This window comes from Microtus pennsylvanicus, chromosome 19, assembly GCF_037038515.1.
Source record: "Microtus pennsylvanicus isolate mMicPen1 chromosome 19, mMicPen1.hap1, whole genome shotgun sequence".
In the NCBI taxonomy this organism is placed as follows: Eukaryota; Metazoa; Chordata; class Mammalia; order Rodentia; family Cricetidae; genus Microtus; species Microtus pennsylvanicus.
Genome location: NC_134597.1, coordinates 26,603,191 through 26,623,756, shown reverse-complemented (window position 1 = coordinate 26,623,756; position 20,566 = coordinate 26,603,191). Strand labels below are relative to the sequence as shown.

The window sequence follows — 20,566 nt, the reverse complement described above, 5'->3', positions numbered from 1 at the left end:
TATCTTGGGTTTTTTGCTTTTCCATGTGAAGTTGAGTACCGTTCTTTCGAGGTCTGTGAAGAATTTTGCTGGGATTTTGATGAGCATTGCATTGAATCTGTAGATTGCGTTTGGTAAGATTGCCATTTTTATAATGTTAATTCTACCTACTCAAGAGCATGGGAGATCTTTCCACTTTTTGGTGTCTTTCAATTTCTTTCTTCAAAGATTTAAAGTTCTTATCATACACGTCTTTCACTTGGTTAGAGTTACTTCGAGGTATCTTATGCTATTTGTGGCTATTGTGAAGGGTGATGTTTCTCTGATACCTTTCTTGGCCCATTTATCATCTGTGTATTGAAGGGTTACTGATTTTTTTGAGTTAATCTTGTATCCTGCTACGATACTAAAAGTGTGTATGAGCTGTAGAAGTTCCTTGGTAGAATTTTTGGGGTCGCTTATGTAAACTATCATCAGCAAATAGTGAGAGTTTGACTTCTTTTTTTCTGATTTGTATCCCCTTGATCTCCTTTTGTTGTCTTATTGCTTTAGCAATAAGAACTATATTGAATAGCTATGGAGAGAGTGGACAGCCTTGTCTTGTTCCTGATTTTAGTGGGATCACTGTGAGTTTTTCTCCATTTAGTTTGATGTTGGCTGTTGATTTGCTGTATATTTCCTTTATTATGTTTAGGTATGTTCCTTGTATCCCTGCTCTCTCCAAGACCTTTATCATGAAGGGATGTTGTATTTTGTTGAAAGCTTTTTCAGCATCTAATAAGATGACCATGTGGTTTTATTTTTTAGTTTGTTTATATGGTGGATTACGTTGACAGATTTTTGTATATTTAACTATCCTTGCATCTCTGGAATGAAGCTGATTTGATCATGGTGGATGATTGTTCTAATGTGTTCTTGGATTCGATTTGCCAGTATTTTATTTAGTATCTTTGCATCAATGTTCATGAGTGAGATTGGTCTATAATTCTTTTTCTTAGTAATGTCTTTATGTGGTTTGGGTATCAGGGTAATTGTAGCCTCATAAAAAGAGTTTGGCAATGTTCCTTCTGTTTCTATTGTGTAGAACAATTTGAGGAGTATTGGTATTATTTCTTCTTTGAAAGTCTTGTAGAATTCTGAGCTGAAACACCTGGTCCTGGTTTTTTTTTTTTTTTTTTTTTTGGTTGGGAGGCTTTTGATGACTGTTTCTATTTCTTCAGCAGTTATAGGTCTGTTTAATTTGCTTATCTGTTCTTGATTTAATTTTGGTAAGTGATATTTATCCAGAAAGTTTTCCATTTCCTTTAAGTTTTCCAATTTTGTGGAGTACAGGTTTTTGAAATATGACCTGATGATTCTCTGGATTTCCTCCGTGTCTGTTGTTATGTCCCCCTTTTCATTTCTGATTTTGTTAATTTGGATATTCTCTCTCTGCCTTTTGGTTATTTTTGATAAAGATTTGTCTATTTTGTTGATTTTTCTCGAAGAACCAACTCTGTCTCATTGATTCTTTGTATTGTTTTCTATTTTGTTGATTTTAGCCCTCAGTTTGATTATTTCCTGCCCTCTAGTTCTTTTGGGTGCGTTAGCTTCTTTTTGTTCTAAAGTTTTCAAATGTTCAGTTAATTCACTAGTGTGGGATTTTTCCAGCTTCTTTATATAGACATTTAGTGCTGTGGAGTTCAGTAGTTCTTAAAATAAGCACCATGTTAAAGTGACATTTTCATAATTGGAGCAAGGCCTTGAGTTCTTTTACAATTAATCCATACTCCCATCTCTGCCCTAACTAACTTCATTTATTGATGCTCTACTTATAAAATTGTCTTTTCTGGGTGTTTCAGATAAGTAGACTCAACACGGCCAAATGTGATGGCCTACAGCTGTGATTCCAGCACTTGGGAGGTGGATGCCGGAGGTTTGAGGCTAACCTGGGCTACATAGTGAGATACCCACCTCAAAAAGAAGCAATTTTGTAGTGTGTGATCTTTGTTATTTGGCCATTTCCATTTAACTTTATGAGTTTGGGTTTGTACATGTTGTAGCTTCATTCCTCTTTATTACTGAACTGCATTATTCTGTTCTGTGGATTTATAATGCTTTGTTTATCTGTTCACCAGTAAATAGCCATTTGTTTGTTTCCACTCTTGCAGTTATGAATAATGCCTCTGTGCACATTCTGTGCAAGGCTTTGTGTGGACATATGCTTAATAGCTTCTTAATTGGTCCTTTAGTCTCCTCCAGGGGTCCTTCTTCTGTTTTATCCTGCATCAATCTGTTGTCTACACTGTAGCGAGAGTGATCTCTCTGAAGTGTAAATCTGATTATGTCATTATCCCGCTAAAATATTCAATGCCTATTGCCCCCTGAAACTTAGTTTGCTACGTTCAAAGTGTGTTTACTAAAAGTTTTAAAATCCACCTTTTTCTTTAGCTCCTCTTTCTCTATGCTCATTCATCCATTCACTGACAGTGGTCATTAGCTGTTTAACCACTGTGTTTCCCAGGGCTGTTGAGTCTGGGGATATAGTGATGGGACATCAGAACCTTTGCTCTTCTGTCATCGTCTTCTGTAGTGGGAAAGGTAGACAGGAAGCATCAAGTGTCAGACATTGGTGAGCACAGTGAAGAAAACACAAAAGGACAGTGTAATGACCATGGGACTAGGACTCAAATCTGTGTGCTGGAGTGGTCCCCAGAGCCTCTGGCCTGCAACCTGCTTGATTTCTCCACTTAGAGGTCTAGTGGTGGCAACCCCATTTCGGATCCACACTTAATGTGGTTTCTTTGCGCTGTCACTTTCTCTTCCTGAGTTCTGTTCGCCTTCTCTCCCCGAGCCGCATCCCTACAGTCCGGCTGGCTGCACAGACCATTGTGTTTCTGTAGACTTCCATTACAGCTGCTGCCGTCGGGTCGCTCCTTTCCTGGCATTCTTAAGTGCTTTGTCTCTGTCCCACTTCTCTTGTAGCAGCTTGGTGGTTATGAACCCTCTAAGTCTAGCCTATTCTTGGTGCAGAGTTTGTGCCTAATCAAAGCTGTTGAAAGCAATTGTGTGCTCTTAGTCTTAGGAGCGAGAGAGGTTGGAAGGAAAGGAAGCGAGAGAGAGAGAGAGGAAGGAGTGAGCTGAGGTCAGTTAATACATACATAAATACATACATGTGCATTTGGTCAATATTTACTGAATAAATACTGAAGGAGTTTTGGTGGTTGATATTTACTCCAGGATTATAACTTGGTGCGCCCCACAAATCAAGAACTGTTATTTGCAGTGGGCACTTAGTGCATGAGAAGAAATAGGGGAGCAGTGCTGTGGGTGTGACTTGGAATTTTAAAACAGTTCTGCAGTTGTTTGCGTGAGTCTAATTGAGTAGGCCATTCGTTGTGCAGGATGATGCAAGTGTGGGATTACTTGGATGTTATTGTATTGTCTTTTGTTTCTGTCTCATCATTCAGATGTTTCTTTTGCAGCTTTCAGAAAATGTCATCGACCGGATGAAGGAGTCCTCTCCGTCTGGCTCTAAGTCTCAGCGGTATTCCAGTGTTTATGGTGCTTCAGGTATGGTGACATTTTTATTTTAGGGATTCTCATTAAAAAAAAAACCCTCAGTAGGGAAAGGGGACTACTCAGTAGGCAGCTGCCCTCTGTCTTTTGGCGTTTGGATGTTCAGCATTTTACAGTGAATGTTAGAAATCAGGGTTTCTTCTAAAGTGTTTGGCTCTGCTCTTAGTTACACTTTGTGAACTTTCATTTTGCTCATCCAACTCCTAGACCCTCTGCTAAGCTTCATCAGAATGCCATTTCACACCTTTTGTGTGAACTAGTTCGATAGTAGGAATATTAGAGATTAAGGAGTAAATATTTAGTAAATACTTATTTTTTTTTAAGAATATCCTTAGGAGGAAAAGAACTCCTGAAATTAAAAAATACTCATTGCTTCTGAATTATTAAATATCTCTAATATTTTTGTTTTCTAGTAATTTTTAAGCTTCTACAAAAGATTTAGTTTGTTAGTTTGTTGCTTTAAGCCTCATCATGCATAGGTCTTTTTGGATGAGAAGGAGCTAAAGAGACCAGTATTTTTCCTCTTCCCTCACCTTCCTCTAGCTCTACCTTAGTGCTCATGTAACAAATCATTACCAAGCTGCATGGCCAGCTCCTCTCTCTTTTCTCCTCTGGAGACAGAACCCAGCTTATGTTCAGAAGGTAGGTAGGTGCTTTCCCCCTGGACTGCGTCCCTAGCCCTTTTCCGCTCTGCTCTTGATACCGCCCAGATGGTGACTGGACATGCCATTGGTTGTGAAATGACAAGAAGAACAGTATGGGAGTGATTACTTTTGGACCAAGAGTTTTTGTTTATTTGAAAGGGGCTTTTTTGGCTGCAGGTTGTAAAAGTGAGAAAGATGAGCCGTTGGGTACTTGCCACTGGTGGTAGTGGTGGGGCAGTTGTGACCCTCAAACTGACCATTAAGTTTGCAAATATAACTTGAGCTTCTGATACCAGGCTTAATCAGGAACAGTTTCTGTCTTTCAAAGCCTCTTGTTTAGTAGGAGTGTTGAACAGTCTTATGGTTAATTAACACAGACAAAGGCAAGCATATATCTAACTTAACATAGCCTGTAAATTCCATTTATTCTCTTACAAACCTGCTGCTTCGCCCCATCTTTTCCAGGATAGGGTAGATAACCAAACCCTCAACTGGAGCTGCAATTCATAACTAAGGATAAATCTCCATGTGTGATTTATTTGGGAGCTGGTTGGCAGGTTCCCCCCAAAAGCCAAAAGAGTAAAACATCACTATGACCTGCAGAGCCAGGCATGGATGACGTGATAAGCTTGACTTTCTTGAGGAATCTGTCTGTTCCTATTCCAGGTTTGACATGTCTGCAGACATTGTTCATGCTCAGCTGTGATCATCCTGGGCACTGAAGACTTAAACTATCACCTTGTGAGTTAGTGGTCAGATTAGTTCTCACTGAAGAGTAGCTGCTCCTTACCTTTGACTAGCCTGCAGGAAGCTCGGCTGTGTGGGTCTAGCCTGGGCCTCTCCAGAGCTGGGCATGTATCAGGTGCTCTAATGATGTGACTGAGGCTGTGTGGCTGTGTGTGCTGGTGGCTTGTGACACTCACTCTGTTCCTTCCACATCACGCATCCTAGGACTGTCAGTAATGAAACTCTGGGGACATTCTGTGGAGGTGTAGTATCCTTACAGCAGCTTTGGACACAGCTTCGCAGCAGGTGTGGTGCTGGAGACTCTTCTTCATATTTGGAGCAGTCAGATCACTTCTCTGGCCCCGTCATAGAAAGAAGACCTAGAAGGCTATGAAGTGGTTTCCTTCCTTTCAACCTAAGCCAAAAGGAGAGCTACTAGCATTAGTACAATATTTTGAAGTGATCTTGCCTTTATGTTAAGAAAACCATTAGACCGGGTGGTGGTGGCGCACTCCTTTAATCCCATCACTCTGGAGGGAGGCAGAGGCAGGTGGATCTCTGTGAGTTCCAGGCCAGCCTGGTCTACAGAGCTAGTTCTAGGACAGGTTACAAAGCTACAGAGAAACCCTGCATTGAAAAACCAAAAAAGAAAACAGACCATGATTGTGTAAATTAGCAAACATTGGTTCTTAAAATTTAAAAAATATGCTGTTAGAAGTTCTAATCTCAAAATTTATGTTCTCTTCCAAGTTTCTCTCTTTGGGGTTTTAGCCAGTATACAGTAATAGAGTTCTTATGATTCATAATTCAGATGTGCTGTGAAATCATTTTTCAAGTCTACAAAAGTGTATTGATGGAAACGTCACTAGCTTTTTCTGCATTTTCAGTGTCAAGTAAATTATATATAAATGTGAGCTGAATTTTTAATATTTATTAAAATGCTTTCTTTCTTCCAGGACTTATTAATACCATCCCTAGGCTATCACTTACATGAATATAGAGCAGTGTATTTGATGGCCTGAGAACCAGAGGATTTCTGAATAAAAGAACTAAGCCTCCTCATATGTATATGTACACACACAGACATGCACACAAACACACACATACAGTTTGGAGAATATAATTTATGCTCTACAAAAGTAAGGTTTTTTTTCTTTTTAAACTTTATTGTAACTTTTTTTTGTTTTTTGAGAAGCCTTGAACCAGATCAATGACTCGTTGCAATAAGTATTTGCATGTAAAGCTGTTTGGGAAAAATAATACACTTTGTGACACACAGCGGATTGCAAGGCCACTTTAATGAATGAATGCGCTCTAAAGAACTTAACCGTGTCCTTTCTGCCTCGGCTCCTTTGCTCCATTATTGCAACTATGTTGACTTGCTTTTATACCAGCTAGTTTTTTCTTAGGTGGACAGAGGGGATGGCATTGTGTGCAGCTCCATACTTACCTTTTTTTTTTTTTTTTAAAACATCTTGCATCTTTTGATTTTAAAAATCAATGCTGGCTATTGGCCTTTACCCCCTTCATCTTGATCCTTTAGTTTTGCTGGCCTGTGGTGAGGTCAGACCGCTCATGTTCGACCCTAAGAAACTGTCCCCAGATCAATATGAGAAAATCAAACAGGAAATGGTATTAGGAGGCTGTTTATTGGTTTCCTAAGCCACTGGGAACCTGATGAAAATGATAAATCCGGGTGGGGGAGACAAATGAGCTCATTTTTATTATTATCTTCACTGTGCAAGTTTCTCTGTAAATTTCTTGTCATTGTGAAAAATAGGGAAGATTTGCCGATTTGTGTTAAGCGTATTGCTGAGATCACTAAGTATTTGGCAGCCTTAACAAATTGCAGGAAACCAATTTGAGCAGGAAATAGCACAGCCCAAACTAAGCAGCCAATTTAGGGAAACAGATTCATCTATATGTTGTGTGTATTTTTCTCCCAGAATCTGGCCCTTCTGGTTATTTTTAAACAGCTCTTTAAGGCTCATCTAGACACAGCGCTGTAGGAAGAGTTCAAAGTCAACAAGTCCTGCTTATTCCTTCGACCGGTGTTTTCACGTCTGAGTGAAGAAGGTGCCTTGTCTTAGATCTCCTTCGGACACATGTCAAACTTTGTGGATGCCAGTATCCTAATCTTTTGCATTACTGTAATGGATAATTTGCCTGGTGCTTCCAAAGCATTAAATCTAATTTCTAACGAGCACATCCTGCTCCTGAAAGACGATCTGTAACAGTCCATGTTTAATGAATGATGAAGAAAGCTCATGGTTAGCTTCTTCTGTGAACAGGTATCGGCATGGCAGTGATCTTGGACTCAAAGAACAGTTTGGTCAAGTCACATTTAGCAGGAAGGTGTTGTGCAGTATTTTTGAGTAAAGGAACAAATATGTAAGTGAGGTGGAGTGTGTACAGAAGTCTGGAAGGCACTTTAGGAAATGAAAGAAGCGGGCCAGAAGCTTGGCTTGCTGTGCAGGGATGTGGGCTTGAGGCAGACCTTGAGAAAGGGATCTGAGGGGTGTTAATGTGGCTTATACTCCCTGTAGAGTCAGTGCATAGACCAGATCAATTCTGATAACGTTTCCTGGGGCTTAACCAGACGTTAAAGAGTTTCATCTTATCCTCTGAAGTCCCAGCAGCTACTGAGAAGTTCCATCTAATTTTAGGATACAAGACTAGAAAATTGCATTAGTTGCTTCTTCCTTCATGTACAACCAGATGTTAATAACATTTTTATGGTTAAAAATAAAGTGCTGATTTTTTTCATTGATATTTTTACATTTAACAAATCTGAGTGGTAAGAATACGTATATTCTACCATTGCACAAAATAAGACCATTTTCCTTTTAAGTGAAAAAATTTTAAGCATTTTTATTTATCCTTATTTGGCACTGTAAGGAACAAGAAAAAATAAAATGTTCTCAGCTGTGTGAGGTCGTGTGGCACTGTAGGCTCTAGGAGATGAGTTTTGAGCCCGTGAAGTGAGATGTTAAGATGGTGTGATGGTTTTAATGAAAGTGGCCCCCATAGGCTCATGTGTTTGAGTGTGGAACTCCTTGGAGGAGGAGGTGTGTCACTGGGAGTGGGCTTTGAGGTTTCAAAAGACCACACCAGGCCCAGTCCCGCTTGTTTTCACTGCCTGCAACTTGCGGATCAGATGTGAGCTCTCAGCTGCTGCCCGGTGCCATGCCTGCCTGCCTGCTGCTGCCATGCTCCTGGCAATGATGGTCATGGGTTAACCCTCTGAAACTGTAAGCAGACCCCCGATTAAGAGCTTCCTTTTATCATTCGCCTCAGTTGTGGTGTTTCTTCACAGCAGTAGAACAGTAACTGAGACAAGTGTTTCTTGGCAGCGCAGGGAAAGGATGAGTCGAAACCAGATTGGGAAGGGAAGCCATTTTATGGTGACTTGATGATAAGGTTGCATGGCTGGGCAGTGGAGATTCACGGCTCAACCCTTATCATCTCATCTGGATCACTTTACTTGGTGTCATCTGATTCAGTGCTCCTGGCCTTACATCTTCTTTTAAGAAACCAACGAAAGTTTAAAATCTTCTTTTCAAGAAGGACTTAGTCTTTTTTGTGTAACAACCAATTCCTGGTAGAAAGTTTATGTTTTAGGGCGGTCTGGGCATAGTGCACGAGGGTCACACCCACCACTGGTGCCGCGCCAGAGGGAAGGCGCTGTAGAGAAAAAGCTTGGCACGTTCTGGACTATCCCCAAGTCGCACTTTGCAGTAGTCCCTGCCATTAGCCAGTTCTGCCTAACGACTTCCTGTTAGTGGATTAAATGCTGGCTCTGTTGCTGTTTAGGAAATTTTTGGGGTTACTACCTAGTGACCACCGCTGTAATTTACCACATGGATGTGCTTATGGGTGGTCTGGCTGGCTCGCTTGCTGAGAAGCAGCAGTGGCCCTGGAGGTGCCTGCACGTGAGGATTAGAGCAGGAGGCTGCCAAAGTGCTGCTTGCCCTTAGTCCACGCGTCAAGACTAGGACAAAGGAAGAAGCTATTTTAACAGAACACCCTAGTTTTGTTACAGTAGATTTTTGGATACTAACTTGAAAGTGATTTTAAGACTGTATTGTATTTTCTCAGAACTATGGGTAAAACAACCAAATAAATCATGGTTATTATTAAAGGTAAAAACTAAGTTAGAAATTTGTAATCCTGTGTCAAGATTTATAAAATGCAAGACATTGTCTATATAAACTATTCTGATGGAGTACAGAAAATAAAGACATGCCAATATATAGAAATACTATTTTTGACTTAAATTTTATATGCCAGTTGTAAAATAAATGCCTAATTAGCAATCTTATTGCCGTTCTTGGGATTAGACAGATTTTATAGGGCTTCATTGGGATAGCCCAGATCTCTTAAAACTCTTCCCCAAGAGAGCTTCAAATGTGCATTTTCCTATTGCTTGTGGAGATATTCAGAATCAATCCATCGACTTTCCAGCTGTCAGCCAAATAATAGGTTATTGTTGTTAATGATGATGTTTTTCTTTTTACAAAACATTTTAGGAAGTAAGGCCTGACACAGCATTTTATTTCTTCCTGTTCCCCTCTCCTGTTCCTCTGGTTCATCCATTACTCCTGTGTTGGACCTTGTGGGAACATTAAGTGTTTGAAAGTTCTTTTTAAACCTGTCTACCCCTAGGGCTTCTTGATACTTTGTTGACAGCTATCACTGTACTGGAGGGCCTTGCAAGGCCTTGGGAACCTAGTGAATAGAAAAGATTGTCAAACTTTTCCAAGGAGTGGCTGTGATGTGCTTGAGACAATTTCCTGGTTCCCCTGAGTGAGCGGATAATTGATATATGTGCTCTAGTTAACCAGCAGCAGATGAGTAGAGCTTGCAATTACTTGGTTGCAGGGAAGCATCGGTAGCTTGATTATTATAAAAGTATGGGAAGTCCTCTATTCTTTGACCTTTGGCATACTTTATTAGTTTTTTTTAATAAAGAAAAACAGTATATAATTAAAAATACTTTTTATGAAGCCTGATAAGCATTATACATAATAACTTACTTTCTCTAATTATTTTTTCCTGTCCTAAACATGATCTCTCCACTGATGTAGCCTTTGTTTAATAGCTTTATTCATCTTTTTGTGATAATGGTAAAAGAAAACTTTTAAAAATGGAATTTTAAAAACTACTGTTTAATTACTCACTAGGGTTTTTAGGACTTTGGCTGAAACTTTTTGAGGTCATATTATATTTTGATTGAAAGCTCTTCTGTTCTTTCCAGTCTGGTGACACTGAAGTGTCAGAGACCTCCTGGCACTGGTACTCAGACCTTCAGCATCTTTTCTGATGTACTTTCAGGCTAAGTAGGCCCAGGCGCAAAGGCCCATAGATGAATCATCCCCTTGGTTGCTGGTTGTCATGAAATGAGATTGTGTCAGTAGGACCTCTGAGGAAAAGAGCCCAAACCTTCAAATGGGAAACAGACGTCAGTAGTTGAATCACCTGAATAGAGGAGTGTGGTGTGTGTTTAGTGTTCAGAGAGCCTTTGCCACTTAATAGTCTTAATAGTTGTGTGATCTTAGGCAGGTTGTCTCATTTTCCTCCAGGGTAAAATGGAGAGACTAATGCCATCTTCACGTGGTTGTCATAGAGACTAAATGAGATAACGTGCAGTTGTTGAAATATAGCAGGAGATCAATAGAAGGCTCTTTCCCCCGTGTTAGGACAGGAACCAGGGCTACAGCTTCCCTGCCACCCTTTACCAGCTCTAGGTTGACCCTTGTCAAAGTGAACGGCTTTCTTCTTCCTACCCCTTTACCTTTCGCTGGTTTCCTGTACCTTGTTCCAGCCAACATTTATTTAGTCCTGGCTGTGTCAGATACTGTGGTAATAAGTGCTGGGCTTTAGAGATGAGTAGAGCAGAACGCTGCAGTGTGAATCATAATGGAGAAACATTGAATCAAGGACTGACTTCCTGCAGAAGGCAGAGTATAGATTTCATGAACGAGATGGTGATGTTGTCTTTCGGTGTTCAAGGATGAATAGGAGTTTGAAGTCAGATAAGTTGTTTTTGGTGGTAGAGGATGGAGGTGAGCAAGAGGAGCGTTAGAGGGTGAAGACCTGGGGGGAGCAATGGTTGGAATCATAAAGGGGTTGGTAACTTTTGGGAATTGCAGCTAATAACGGGTTTTTGAAATGCAGATGCTTATTTGGAAAGGGGTTCGAGGAGTGCATTCAGTTTGCAGTAAAGCTAAGGAGTGTGCATCCCTCCTGTAGGCCATGCTGCCATCCTCACATCTTCAGATCCAGAGAGAGACAGACAGACAGACACACAGTCAGACAGACATGGAGGGGGACAAGAACATGAAGGTTGCTTTATTGGTATGTTTCTTGATTCTATTTGCCTTCTAAATTCATGGTTATGGTATTGTCTTATGCCTTAGGAATTCTATGACTGTGATAAAAAACCATGACCAAAAATACCTTGGGAGGAAAGGGTTTATTTTATTTTATAGCTTGTAGTCCAGCTTCCAGGAACGCAAGGCAAGAACCTGGAGGTAGGGAGTGATGCAGAGACCACTGAGGAGTGCTGCTTGCTTTTTTATACCACTTACGACACCTATCTAGGATAATACACCAATAATAGGATGTGCTCTTTCATATAAATCATGACTCAAAATACCTCACAGGCTTGCCCACAGATCAGTCTGGTGGGGGCATTTTCTTGGATTAAGTTGGTATAAAACTAACCAGCACAGGTATTTTGCATGATCTTTGGGCATTCAGTCCTTTCTACTAATTTATGCCTGTGCTAGTATTTTTGTTGAACATGAAGCTCCTGGTGCAGGCAGAGTACATACCTGACTTAGGTTTTCCTGTGACCAAAGCAGATGGTGTTCAAAAACCATGCCAGTGGGAAGAATGAATGGAAGGCCTAATTAACGACCCCAGCTTCTTCAAAGTAGACATTGTTATTATGGTGTTTGCTATTATTTTACAGGGTTGGAGGTTGAGCCTAAGATCTTATGTGCACTACGTAAGAATCCAAGTGTCTTATTAAAAAGAATTAGCCTAGACCTAATATCATGAGCTTTGGGCCATTGCCAAACCTCCCAAGATGCCAGGGATTGTCTGTTGAGTCCTTGCATTGACTTATTTTCTGTCATAGGTGAGCTGTAGTAAACAATGTTTTTAGTACTAGCAGAGTGGCATTGTTGGGCATATTTGAGCAGTGTATTTTTATTTTTCAAGTGTTGATGTTATTTTACAGAGACAATAGTGTTGGCAATAGGAATCTCCGTGTCACCTTCAGCATAGGCAGCAGGTATCATTTTTTTAGATAGTTGATCGGGTCTTCTCATTAGCAGGCTCTTTACAAGTATTTCATATGGCAGCATCTATGAAGCTATGGTTAATAAAACACATGTCCTCAGGTCAGCTGTTTAATGTGATATTCCTGCTTTCCCCCCACATTGTAGGGACTAATAGTTTCTTTTTTGATGGAAAAGCAGGAGCACCTATGCTGGTTTGCTCACTCATGTAAAATTTAGTCTTTTTGAAAAATGAACAAAGATCATAGTGGAAGGGTATTCATCATGCAATCTATCTACAAGAAATTGTGAATGTATTCATCATCAAGTAAATAAAGCAGTTATTTCCTGATACTTTATCACCAGAGTGATCCTTCAGGATGTTTGCCATTTTCACACACGCACACACACAGAGAGAGAGAGAGAGAGAGAGAGAGAGAGAGAGAGAGAGAGAGAGAGAGAGAGAGAGAGAGAGGAGAAAAGGAGAGAGAGAGAGAAGAAGAGAGAGAGAGAGAGAGGAGAAAAGAAGAGAGAGAGAGAGGAGAAGAGGAGAGAGAGAGAGAGAGGGAGAGAGAGAGAGGAGAGACGGAGAGAGAGAGAGGAGAGAGAGAGAGAGAGCAAGCCAGTTCAGGCCTCATATCCCCCATTGCTAGGAGTCTTAGCCAGGTTCACCCTTGTAGATTCCTGGGAGTTTACAGTGCACTAGGTTTCTAGCCTGTTGCTGCAGTGCCCCCAGTTCCAGTTGTCTCCTCCAGTACTCCATCTCTCTATCCTCCCCTACCTGATCTCCCCACCATGTCTGTTCTATTTCCCCTTCCCAGGGAGATCCAAGCATCCCTCTTGAGCTCTTCTTGTTACTTAGCCTCTTTGGGTCTGTGGATTGTAGCATGGTTCTCCTTTACAGATAATATCCACTTATGAGTGAATGTATACCATGTTTGTCTTTCTGGGTCTGGGTTACCTAACTCGGGATGATTTTTTTTTCAGTTCCACCCATTTGCCTGCAAATTTCATGACATTATATTTTTTTGACAGCTGAGTAATAATACTCACTCCACTGTGTAAATGTACCATATTGTCTTTGTCCATTCTTCTGTTGAAGGACCTTTAGTTTGTTTTCAGTTTCTGGCTGTTATGAAGAGAGCTGCTATGAACACAGTTGAGCAAGTGTCCTTGTGGCATGATGGAATGTCCTTTGGGTATATACCCAGGAGTGGTATAGCTGGGTCTTGAGGTAGATCGATTCCCAATTTTCTGAGATAGCTCCATATTGATTTCCAAAGTGGCTGTACAAGTCTGCATTGCCACCAGCAATGGAGGAGGTACACATTCATTTTTAAAGATCAGTTATTTTAAAATCGATGTATTTTTTCTTCCAATTTGTATATGATGCTTAGAATAACTTGGCCAATAGAAAAATGCTATTGGCAGCTTCTAGACTTAAAGGATTCACTCCAAAATAAAGATACATTTATTATCCCTCTTCATTTTCAGGTTAAGAAATGACATGTTAGAATGTTTATGCCCCCTACTGGACTTGGCACATGTTATTCACTTTATAAAAACCAGATCAAGGGTAAAACCGAATACTTAATGCTAAGCATATCATGTCTCATTAGAAAAAGAATGGTTAAGGCATACCTATGCTGTTTGATTCTTGAGGGTAAACATTAAAATTCACTTTGATTTAAAATTGCTAACCCTACACTTTTCAATTATTTGTGTTTCTTAAGACTTTCCTCAGTTCTTTGCCTCGCTGTCCCCTAAAGGTAAAATGGTGAAATTGGGGTTTGGTACTTTATTCCTTTTCTCCTTCTGTATTCTAGCTCCTCTCAGGCAATTTGTTTTAATGAGGGTGACTGGGGATCATGGGAGTTTCCCTTCTCCATCCCTGATGACTGGCAGATAGGGCAGAGACAGACTCTGAAATCAGAATGCCAAAAAAATGCAACCTTGGCTGGCTTGCAGCACACATGTGAACTGAAAAAGATTTGTTTTACTGGTGCATCCTCCTCCCAGTGAGTCAGGACCTCTTCTTAGTTGTCAGGTGCAACAGCATAAGTGTCTGTGCTTGCTTCTGTTCTAAAATCCACCTCTACTCCTTCTTTTGTCAGTTGGATAGGAAGCAAACACTTGAAAGCATTTCTTCTCCTAGTTTGAGAATTGTTATTTCTTAATTCTGTTTCCTGTCCGCCTCACCTGTATTTCCAGAGATACTGAGTAACTCAGGTCGGCTTTGGCAGGAAGCTTTAGGGAGAAGAATCAGTCCATCCTGCACTTTTACTTATTCACTACTTGACAGGCCGCTGTACTCCCCGCACTCTGTAGCATACAAGGAGAGTGTGGCCTTGCTTTCCGGGTGCTTATTGGGTAAGAGCTAAAGACTTGGTGTCATTGCGATTTTTTCCTATTCATGTCATTCTGGGGAGGAGGGTGAAGACCATGTGTGTCTCCAGTAATCATCCCTGGATTCCCCTGTTCAAAATTGCTCTGTAAAAATCTCAAGGTGGACATATATTTTGTAGACCCGTCTCCTACTCTAACCATATCCTCATTTGTTCTCTTTGTAATTATTACCAGCATGCAACCGTCTTTTTCTACTTACTGCAAATAGTTTGCAAAGCTTGGTGGCTTCAGCTTTTGTTGTAAAAAAATTTTTTTTTGTTTCCTATGAGGCTATAGAAGATGAACTCCTATATGATGTCCTCAGTATAGTTTAAATTCAGCCCGTAAACTGGATTGCACTTGCCATGATCCAGAGAGGGTTGTGAACCATTTGGTTAACATGTTGCATGAAGGCTTTATCTCTACTGTGGTGTTGGGGGAAGAGAGTAGAATCTTTAAGGGTTGGAGTCTGCTGGGAAGTAGTTGTATCATTGAGGGTGCTGCCATGGAAGGAATTGAAGTAATTATCAAGGACTGTGGCTGTTCTTGGGAGCACATTGTTACAGAAGAACAAGCCTGGCCCTTTTCAAGCTGGCTCTGACTTTCTGATGTTTTGGATCTGTGTCTTGTATGTGTTCCCACCATGAGGTCCTTACCTTAGTTGAGTTAGTGGATGGTACTGTGCCCTTGAACCTCCAGACCCGTGTGCTAAATACAGCTCTTGTGAATACCTGTGTATATACTTCATTGTAGTAACTGAAAATATACAGTCTTTTTATTCTTCCAGTACTTTTTTCTGTTGACTTCACTTTTGATGACTGCTTTCTCCATCTGTTAACTTTTTCCCCCTGCACTCTTATCAGGGAACTTATAAAATCTGGAAAACGAGCATTTATTCAATAGGGATTGTCTGTAACAATACTGGTCTCTTTAGGCTGGTATTCCCAACAAGGGACTTAAATGACATTGTTTCGAGAACACATACGGTTAAAATCATTAATGGAGGGCATTTTAATTTCTATTAGCAAACAAGCTAGTAGAACAGTATTTAAGTATTTTCTTTGAGTGTTGAGTTTTGTGATTTCTAGTGAGATCAGGCAGTGGGCTTCAGCCCCCGTATTGCTTTGATTCTATGTTGTTACCTGCTGTGGTGATTAGGCATTTGTATAGTTTAATAGTTTTTATTTGTAATCGTATAGTGTTTAATTTATGCTCATAAAGGATTGCTGGTTAAAGTCTGGAGCCTCTAGTACTGATGCTGCCAGGCAGGCTAATGAGCGCTATAAAAAGGGTGCTGCTCTGGAAATTAACATAGGATGCTTTCACTCTGCTAAAAGTTCGGGTAGCACAATGGGCTGTATTGTGCAGCATTTATGGTGCTCAGCTTTGCATTTTGTGTGTTGACTGGAGTAAGAGTTACCTTCCAAAATATTTGTAGTATCAAATACTACCCTGATATCTAGTACTAAAATTGATTAATTTCCTTAAGTGCAAAATCTTAAGAGTTCTCAGAATTAGGTCATGAGGATTTTGTCTATTTTTGATGCCATAATAGGTAAGCCAATTTCATCTGTATTTTAAAATTAGCCCTCTATTGTTGGGAGCTATGAATCCCCCAGATCCTGAATTTCTGGTAAACAACTAGTAATGCTTGCAGCTGCTCTGAGCTGCTCCTGACCCTCAGGAGTTCCTGATGGCAGGGGAGTGGTTTCTGGTGTGTTTGGCAGGGACGTGGCTATCAGTTAAGGATCCCTATATAAGCGGCTCTGGTACACAGTAAAGGGGGCATTCTGGCATCAAGGATGACCTTTGTCCCTGTCTGTGAGTCTTTGTGTATTTCAGTCTCCAGCCCCTTGCCTGGTTCACGAACTGTATGGTAACGCACAGAGCACAGACGGGCGTGGTGCGCCACACTCTGTATTGAAAATGTCAGGGAAAAATTTGTACCTGTGCTGACTATACACAAGCCTTTCCTTTCTGTCAGTAATTCAGTATGACTATGTCCTCCATTCACAATGTGTGATACCTACAGTGATGGAGATGACTTAAGGTTCTAGGACGGCAGGTGTGGTATGCAAATGAATTTAAACACCCATGGGATCCTGGAGCTAACCCTCTGCAGTGCCAAGAAAGGACTCTGCTGCTGATCTCCAGCAAAACATGATGCCATTTTCAATATTTTTCATAATAAATATGTACCAGCACATAGTAAATTTACCACAGCCATAGTATTATTGATTTCAAATCAGATGTTATTTTAGCTTTTTTAAGGCAGGGTCTTGCCTCACTATTTAGCTTTACCTGTCCAGGAACTTGTTAGATAGACTAGTTTGGTCTTCACCTCAGAGATCCACCTGCCTCTGTCTCCTGAGTACTGGGATTAAAAGTATGTGCATAGTGTCCAGCCAAAATCAGATTTAAGTTTAAAACCACTAATGACGTGACATAAATAACAGATGCTTTAAAAATTACTGAAGAGTTTCTGAAGATTGTATTACTATGAGAAAATGAACACACAGAATTCTTGAGAAATGAAGTCAGTTGTCACAAATGGAATGTGTCTCAGTTCTACCCCAGAACTGTTGTGTGGAAACATAGTCGCTGGTTCTCACCAGTGCCAGCTCTGGATACTGTGTGCACCTGGCCTGTTCCTGGGCCATTTCAGAGGTATTTGTCATGATGAATGTCACCTGACAGGGATTCTAAGCCGACCTCTTGCTGGGGTCAGGAGGATTTTAGGAGAGAGTTGGCAGGATTGTCTGGGGCAGCTGGTAGGAGGATTCACCTGGAGAGGGTTCTCTCCTGTTTAGGCCTTTTGAAATCTGTCACAGGCAGCAAGGAGATTCACAGCAGTGTTTTTTGTGGGCGCTTTTTAGAGGAAACTGATACAGGACTTTCCTTTAGAGACAGTTTGACTTATCCTCATAGGGTTTTTGCATTGGGATCTTGGTCACTATAGAGTGGTGGTATTCGGGGGTGGGAGTTAAGAGACCTTTAATAGAGGTTCTTGGGCCTTTGGGAAGCTGCCCTTGGAAGAGAGTAAATACTGGTTATGGGACCCCAGAGTCTCTCTGGTTCCTGTTAGGTGTGACCTCTTCCCGTTACTAGCCTGCTGTTGTGATACCATCTATCTGTTAGGCCCCTGCAGGGACCCCTTTGGGACACCCAGTTTTGGATTTTTCAACTTCCAAAACTGAACTAACCAAACTCCCTTTCTTTGAAAAGCTAGCTAGCCTTCCTAAGGTGTTTCATTATAGCAATGATTTGAGAGAATCTTAGAAATAATATGCAGGGTGATTGAGAGAAACATTTTTAAGATTATAAAAATACAGCTGTTGCTCATTAAAAAATAGATGAATTTCAACTAAGTTTGCTGTTAAGTGAATATGTTTAAGTGGATTATAGCTCTCCATTTACACCTTTTGTAAAATTGGACATGCTATATTGGGAAAAAAGGGCCCCTGGATATAATTTGCATTTCTTAAGAATGTGGGAAGTCTGTCATTGTATGCATGCTTTGAATAATTGTTTTCTTATAGAACTTTATGCTGAAAACATTACCTGTCCCTTCTAATGTATTCATATTTTACCTGACTTTGACCCAAAGTGGACTACTTCAGGCCTAAGCTGATACTTGTATTCAGCTGATGCAAATCTCCCCAGGGACTGTTAGCATACCAATGAAAGCACTGAATTGGTGAGATATTTATTTGTTTGGGCTTTGGTGACCCTCAGAGTTTAGCAGTGGAACCTTGATCATCCAAAGGGAGTTGTTAATGGTCACAGCCTGCATGGGATGGTCCGAAATCACATTTAGACTTTGTGTGTGTGACTAGGATGGGTAGAGAAAGGAAAGAGTGAAGTGTTCTACAGTCCTTGTATTTCAAATTCTGCTGAATGAAATTACAATAAAGGAAAACTTGAATAAAGAAGATTTTCATTGGCCTCTTGCTGCTGTATGAGAAGAGAGGAGAAAAAAAAAGAGCACTGATTCAGCTCTTCAAGTTGGCAGCAAATTTTCTGGTAGCTGAGACTTTTCTCCTTTAGAGTTAGCTTGCTCCCAAACTGTGGAGAATTAGTGAATTGATAGTCTGCATGATCACTTAACAGAAAGTGTATGACTGGGTGTAGCCTTGGAGACTCACTGGAGTAGGAAGGCAGTCGGATCAGATCGCCACATCGTGTGTAAATTCCTGAGTGAATGCTGAAGGTTATGTGTACAGGATCTTGGAGAAGCTGTTAGTATTGTCAGCTCTCGAGTCACCTCAAGGCTGACCTCTGGGTGTGCCTGTGAGGGCTAGCTTGGTTAGATTAACTGCTGTGGAAGACCCACCCTGATTGTGGGTGAGACCCTTTGCTGAGCAGGGATCCTGGACTGTAGAAACGAAAAAACTGTTCTCAGTACCACTAGCATTCTGATTCTGACTGGATGCCATGAGAGCAGCCCCCTCAAGCTCTTGCTACTGTGGCTTTCCCGTTAGGATGGATGATAGCTTCAAACTGTAAGCCAGGGTAGACCCTTTCTCCTGCTGGTCGGTTTTGTCAGGCTGTGTTGTTACAGGAACAGGAAGAGATACAAAGATGGGTACTGTATATTTATGGGAGAAAAGTGTGCTGTGATCCGGGGTTAATATCAATCAGGTGATGTATTTCTCAGCAGTCCTCTTGCATGATGGCTATTCCCATTTCTCAGATAAAGAAACAGTCACAGGGAGGCGAATATGGCGTACATCAGGGAGTCTGGTCCTAGAGTTTGTCTTCTGTGGCAGTGACATGAGCAAAGCCCTGTGGTTTCAGGTGCCTTAGCGATTTTCTAGTTTTCCCTTGTGCATGCTGAGAGAGCTAATAAATTGCTGGGGCCAGATTAGGCTTCTGCTCTGGGTCTCTTCCAGACTCGGGTATGACTGGAGGTTTAGCTGTTTCTCTTCCTCTGTCACATGGTTTTGAGACTGGTCTGTCAGAGGGAGTAGTAGTAGAACTTCACAGTTTCTGTTTGGTCATAGGGGATACCAGGGAGAATCCAATCCAGGCTCTGCTGTTGTAATGGAGACCCAGAGCAACAATGGGCAAAACCAAATTAGATACTTGTCTTTCATACCAACATTTTGTACACTTGGTAATTCCTAACAGGAGCTGAGTTTCCATGTGCCTTCTTGCTTGCAGGAGTAGAGCCCAGCTATGGCCAGGCCTGTGGATAGGTTGTCTTGGAGCTGTGTGTACCATGCCCGCTTTCATCATATTTGCTGAAAACTTGTTGGCAGGCTGCCCCCAAGTGCAGGTGAAGCTGAAAAAACTCAGACTATTTTGACCAGTCTGTGCCCAACCAAAAGTAATGACTGCAGGGGAATAACAGCCTGCACTGGTACTTGGTAGTCATAATTTTCTTTGGGTTTTTAGGTGAGAGCAGAAGAGGCTGTAGTCAGTGTTTATGTACAGGAAACGTTGACAACACTAAGCTCATTTCAGTGCAGAGCAGTGAGGGTGGAGTATTTTAGTTACAGAGATTCCATTTCTCACGTCTGCATTCCTGTTTGCATTTGCATTTTCGTTTCTCCTGACGTATCATCATGGTATTTCAGTCTATATCTACTTTAGTAGTATAAACTGTGTTAGAGGAGCCTTTGCTACTGCAAGCAATGAATAATTTAGTTTGATTTCCCTCTAAATTCAAGGAAATCAGATGAAGATTAAAACCAAGATAAAGCTATTATCTCTCATTGTATCTTGTCATGTGTCATTGATATCCTGTCTTGAAAACTTTGTGGCCAAGTGATGATTTGTTTTGAGATATAATTCCTACAAATAGATATTCAAAATCTTTTCATCTTACCCAGTTGATTGCAGTGTGTGCATGGACTAAGTTCCATGAAGTTTGGTATGTTAAATAATAATAGTTTCACTAGAGACCCTCCAGGCTGGGAAACACCAGTGAGGAGTTGTCAGATTCCATTTTTAGGAAGCAGAGCTAAAGTTTTATGCAGTGTTTTC

General features: G+C 40.9%; 1 protein-coding gene across 2 annotated transcripts in view; it reads left to right on the top strand.

Moving 5' to 3' along the window:
* Chchd3 (coiled-coil-helix-coiled-coil-helix domain containing 3) overlaps positions 1-20,566 on the top strand; it is a 248,406-nt gene that overhangs the window by 10,272 nt on the left and 217,568 nt on the right. For both annotated transcript variants that reach the window (XM_075953625.1, XM_075953624.1), the window contains exon 2: positions 3,444-3,531. In XM_075953625.1, the coding sequence (XP_075809740.1) occupies positions 3,444-3,531 (88 nt within the window). The remainder of the gene's footprint in view (positions 1-3,443; positions 3,532-20,566) is intronic.